This window comes from Apis dorsata, unplaced genomic scaffold (assembly GCF_000469605.1).
Source record: "Apis dorsata unplaced genomic scaffold, Apis dorsata 1.3 scaffold_187, whole genome shotgun sequence".
In the NCBI taxonomy this organism is placed as follows: domain Eukaryota; kingdom Metazoa; phylum Arthropoda; class Insecta; order Hymenoptera; family Apidae; genus Apis; species Apis dorsata.
Genome location: NW_006263472.1, coordinates 53,021 through 58,684, shown reverse-complemented (window position 1 = coordinate 58,684; position 5,664 = coordinate 53,021). Strand labels below are relative to the sequence as shown.

The 5,664-nt window shown below is 35.0% G+C and overlaps 1 protein-coding gene across 14 annotated transcripts in view; it reads left to right on the top strand.

Moving 5' to 3' along the window:
• LOC102680940 (protein madd-4) overlaps positions 1 to 5,664 on the top strand; it is a 116,077-nt gene that overhangs the window by 78,042 nt on the left and 32,371 nt on the right. For 13 of the 14 annotated variants that reach the window (XM_006614468.2, XM_031509845.1, XM_031509844.1 and 10 more), the window contains one exon: positions 3,926 to 4,252. The exons of the other annotated variant lie outside the window; for it this stretch is intronic. In XM_006614468.2, coding sequence (XP_006614531.2) covers positions 3,926 to 4,252 — 327 coding nt within the window. The remainder of the gene's footprint in view (positions 1 to 3,925; positions 4,253 to 5,664) is intronic. 14 annotated transcript variants of the gene reach the window in all.

Here is a 5,664-nt window from a genome sequence, read left to right as displayed (position 1 = left end):
AAAAAAAAAAAAAAAAAAAGATCTTCTTTGTAATATGCTGAAACGTATTGTCTTTCCGTCTCTGAATGTGAAACAAGTTCAAAATAAAATTCTTCCAACGAGTTACGTACAACGTACTGTGATAGAATGTCCTAAAGAGTTTCAAGATAGGTCAATTAGCTTTCTGACTGTACCAAACGCAATGGAAATGTTGACGTAATCAAAAGAGAATTAAAATAAGTAGAAAATACAAAGGATTGGTTGAAATCTTTGTTACAATTTCTTCTTTAAAAAAACATACATAAATATTATATTTTACCGCACGATTATCTTAGAAAAGCAATTATCTTTCTTATGATATCATCATCTGTCTTCTACTTATTACAGAATATTGCCATATTTACGACTTCGAGTGTAACGATTATCGAGTCCAGTATCGACAATATTTCTTCTTTCGATGGCGCGTATCGAATTTTTTATCGATCGATGACGGCTAGTATGTAACAGGTGTCCCGTAAGTAAGCGTTTTGCATTTCGTATACGGGAAATGATGGATCGTCGAGTAATTCAATGCCACTGTTCTACACAGAGAGAAAGTTGTAGACTAGGGAAGAAAGATGCGAAAGGGTGAAAGTGGGGTGGCAAGAGACAAATGTAAAGGGGGAAATAAAACGGCCAGGATTTTTCGCCGGAAAAACTTACCTTGAAAAAACTGGAAAAGCCAATATACTCGCGCGATTCGTATCGTGAGAGAAAAATTTCCCACAATTGATGGAGTTAATTTCAATTCGAAAATGTTTTTCCTTTTCTTTTCACGTTTGAACGATATCTCTTCATTCATCTTCCGATTCATTCATCCGATTAAAATTATAGAATAAATTCTAAATCGATCCGAATGAATGGATATCGTTGAAAAAAATAAAAATTATTATTTCGCTTAATCCCTCGTGTTTAATTGAGCTCGTCATTATAATATAATATATATTAATAGAAGGATTGAGCATTATTAAGGATTATTAAGAATAATTAAAGATAACCTAGATTATTCCATTCCATTCTTCCCTTTTTTTTTATCGCAGCGGAAAAGAGGAATGCGGATTAAACGATTCGTTGGTAACTGGATGGAGTAATTAAATAAAATGAAAAAAAAAAAAAAAAAAGAGAAAAAAGAAAAAAAGAATGACACGGGGAGCTAGGTATTTCGCCCCTAAAATACGCTATTGTACGGGGGAAAAAAAAAAAAGAGAAAAAAGAAAAAAAGAAGGACGCGGGGGGCTGGGTATTTCGCGCCTAAAATACGCTATTGTACGGGGGAAAAAAAAAAAAGAGAAAAAAGAAAAAAAGAAGGACGCGGGGGGCTGGGTATTTCGCGCCTAAAATACGCTATTGTACGGGGGAAAAAAAAAAAAGAGAAAAAAGAAAAAAAGAATGACACGGGGAGCTAGGTATTTCGCGCCTAAAATACGCTATTGTACGAGGGAAAAAAAAAAAAGAGTAACATTGCCGAGTCTCTCTGTACGTCGTTCTATGACATCGATTTCACGAGCACGCTTCTCTCCTGCCACGTCGTTTGCACTCGTTTAATCAAGACTACGATATCGGCAATGATAAAACAGATTATCGAAATGACGATGAATATGACTCTCATAATTTATAGACGGACGTCCGATTGATCAAACGTGAACCTCCTGAGAGGAATAAATTAACGAAGGAATAAAATTTTAAAAGCACAATTTTCTTATCTTTCAAACGTTTTTGTTTTATATTCGAGGATAAATAACAATCTAACTGTGTATTTAAGTTAACAATATCGAACATTTAATTTCGATTGATAAACTATGCTCTCGAGTATGCAATCAAGTTTGGTGGAGCACAAGTTGAAATTTATTCGATATGTCGAAAGAAAGGAACAGTTGTGCAATCACGAGTAACTGTTCTAACTAAATTATAGTTGGCGTGGTACGTTAATTAATTACCATTGGCACCGTTGTTAATCAGCTTCGTTAGAAGCCGGAAAGTAATACGGAACTTTGATGTCCCCGTTGTTGAAAATCGACCAGCATTCCGTCAACAACGAAACATCACGCGAGCGCACGAGTCGCCACGAAACCGTCGCCATTCTACATCCCCTTGCCTTTGTATCATGCATTTTCATCGAATCTAATAATTACTGAGTTTAATGCGCGTTTTTAACAATCCTTTCACGTGTTTCTTGAAAAATTACAGGATATTTCCTCTTTGTTTAACATCTGATATTTACAGCTTTTTTCTTTCACGTCGTTTTAAAATGAAATTATTTCACTATCGCGTCAAAATTCAATATTTTCCAGATTATTATTTGTTAACTACCATCAAACTAAGTTTGTTCGTAGTTAGTAGTTGAAGATGCAGGAAATGCAACTTGGTTTCGTATCTATTCGAATTCGAAACTTCTCATTGCGTTAGGATCTATCGATAAATAATTCGATTGCATCTTGGGAATATTCTCTAATAGGATACCGACCAACTATTCTTCCGGTGCACGAATACGGAAGACAATTTCCTCGATGTATATTCGAAGTAAAAAAAGAAGGCAAGCAAAATGAATCGATCGTTTCTGAAAATTATTTCGTTAAAATCGCACCAACTAACAGCCAATTCATCGACTTAAATAGGAAGAGAGGATCGTTAATTATTAATGAAAAACGATTAATTCGATCCTTCTTCGACTTTTTCCGGGTTGAATGGCTGGAAAATGGAAACAACGGTGAATGGAACGGTCGACAATAATGAACCCTTCTCTTTGGTCAATTTACATCGCGGTTCATTCGCTCGTCGTGAGATCGAAGTGAGCTCGGCACGCCGGCAAAAACGTACAATTGGAACGCCCTCGAGTCATATCCGATCTGATTACCAACCCGTTAATTACGACGATAATTAGCGGCCATTGCCAGCGTGGAATTTTATTGACCGACTCAGTTGTGAATGATCGAACATCGTGAAATACAAACGTAACGTAAACTACAATCTTTTGATCTTTCTTTTTTGATTTTTGATCACTAATAAATAGATAATCTAAATAAATAATGGCGCGAATTAATTTTCATTCTGTCTCCTAGTTCACGTCCCCCTTTATATAATAATTTTATTGAAAGAAAAAAGGAATGAACACGAGTAATTAAACCGTGAAACGATTGCAATAAAATAAACGCGTGATTGATTAAAGGGTAAGAACGAGATCGATAGCAAGTATTGTGTATCGTAGAAATTATGAACGTATGATTGAATAATTTAAAATAACGAAAAATATGGAGAAATTAGCAGCAAAATCTCTAATATTCGATCATTTGCTAGGCTTAAAGAGGACATCAACGCGGCTTGATCGCTTTCGAAAGTGGACATCTTAAAATACCGATAACGGTTCGACCTAATTGGGTAATGATCTGCTTCGTCGAAATCCTTTGCCTTCGGCCCTGTGAAAATCCTCCACGATTTCCAGACAAGCAGACACGCTTCGTTTAACGGCTTTACGAACAACTAAAGTGGGAGCAATGGCGAACTAGATAGATACCACGTTGTAGCCGAATAAAATTCTTAAAGTTATTAAGATATGAAACGAGATGCTAGAATTGCAAGAATCGGCAAAAATATGAATTTCAACGATAAATATTTAATTTTCACAATTTATTATTATTATTATTAATTTTAACATTAAATCACATAACAAATACTTCGATACTTAAACTATCATACTGTATTTTACAAATTAATCGTCACTTCTTTTCTCTTTCCAATAATTATAAATATGTGACGCTACGCCCTTCAAAATATTCATCAAAGTTACCTCTGCGCATTGAAACTTTGATAATCCATTTAACACTAGATCAAATCTATCTAAAGTCATATCAACGTCACGTCTTAGAATGAAAACATCTTTCCAAGAGAAAATCCGCGCTATTGGTTGCAGCCCTGCGAAAATCCGAGCGATTTCCGGTCAGAGCAATGCACCGCGTTCGACGATGTGCCATACAGCGGACAATTGCTGAAATGGTATCCACATTACGATCCTAGCAGGCCGTGCGCTTTGATCTGTCGTGGCGAGCAATCGGTGGAGAACACGGGGAATCGGCTCAGGCAGGAAACGTCCGTCGAAAAGACACTTCCGCACGACGCCACTGACGTTTTGCAGCTCGACAGCGAGGAAACAATCGTGGTTCAACTCGCGGACAAAGTCGAGGATGGCACGAAATGCTACACCGACAGCATGGATGTTTGCATCAATGGTGAATGCATGGTGAGTGATTATTATCTTTTCCTGTACATTTTATTTTTATTTATCATGGTGTTATATATCATTTCTTTGGCACTTATCTATTTCAGTTTATATTTATATTCATATTTTATTTAGGTTTTCAGAGTTATTTGAAAATATTGATTTGCCACTTTGAAAGGATATTTAGATATTAGATATTTATTTTTTAACTCGAGGATTTAAAGAATAAAATATCGCGCCGTACAAAGTATTAATTTTCCTCCGTGAAATCGTGTAATTGAGTTTAGGTAAAATCCAATTTGATAAGTGAGTCGTGAATTCGTTCGATTCGAAGGAAGTTGGCGCCAGCGGAACCGGAAACGTTTATCTCTCGGGAGAGAGAGAGCAATTTTTGCACGGTGTCAGTATCCCTTCCGTACCACCATATTTTGTACTTTGCGCGAAAGTTTCCGAGTTTCGGCCTGCCAAACCGCACTCCATCCAATCTTGTGTTTTACGCACGTCCGAGTGCGATTTCTGGCCCGCGTTTAATCGAGCATAGTGCAACGATGTATCGGTATAAATTCGATTGCACGAATTAATTGAAAAATATTTGGAATTAAAAAAATAATGAAAATAAAGGAAAAAGAGACAGTCGGTAAATAAAATCGAGAGATTGTTGATTAGTTTATTTGATTTGTCATTAAATAAGAAGTTTTATAAATAATTCATAAGGAATGAAATGAAATGAATATTTAAAGAAAAAGTTACTGGATGATCCTAAACTTAAACTGAAATATCCGATTGAAATTCCAATACATAAATTAATCTTCAAATTAGTTAAGAAATAATGTCAATGTACGTATTTTACTTTTAATTTCAGACTTTTTAATTTGAGATTTTTAATTTAAGACTTTTAATTTGAGACTTAAATTATAACATCATATTTATTTGGCTAATTCCGCCAGAAATAATATTATTCATATTATTCATATTATTCGATTTCACCATAATTAAAATTAAATCAATATTGAAAATAACACAAATCCATAGAATTATATAAAAGTTATAAGAAACAAAAGTGACAATGTTAATGAGTTAAACAATTATCGAGTTGATAATAGTACGAAATCCTGGAGATTCATTCGACTCGTATAATGAATGCAAACCATTCGAATGACGTGGCACGCTAGAAATTTCCGTATCGACCCATCGTATTCCCTGTCAATATTTGATACTGTATTCTCGGAACAGTATGAAACTTCATTTTATTACTAATTGTAACATGTTCCAATCTTTAAATTAATTAACAATAATGGACAACCCCCGACACGCTTATTATCTTTGATTAAATTTATCGCAAACAAATTATCCTCCTGTGTCGCGTAATTTCGTAACAGAGATGTGCTGCGTTGAAACGCATGAAAATATCACCGATTCGTCCAATTCAACGT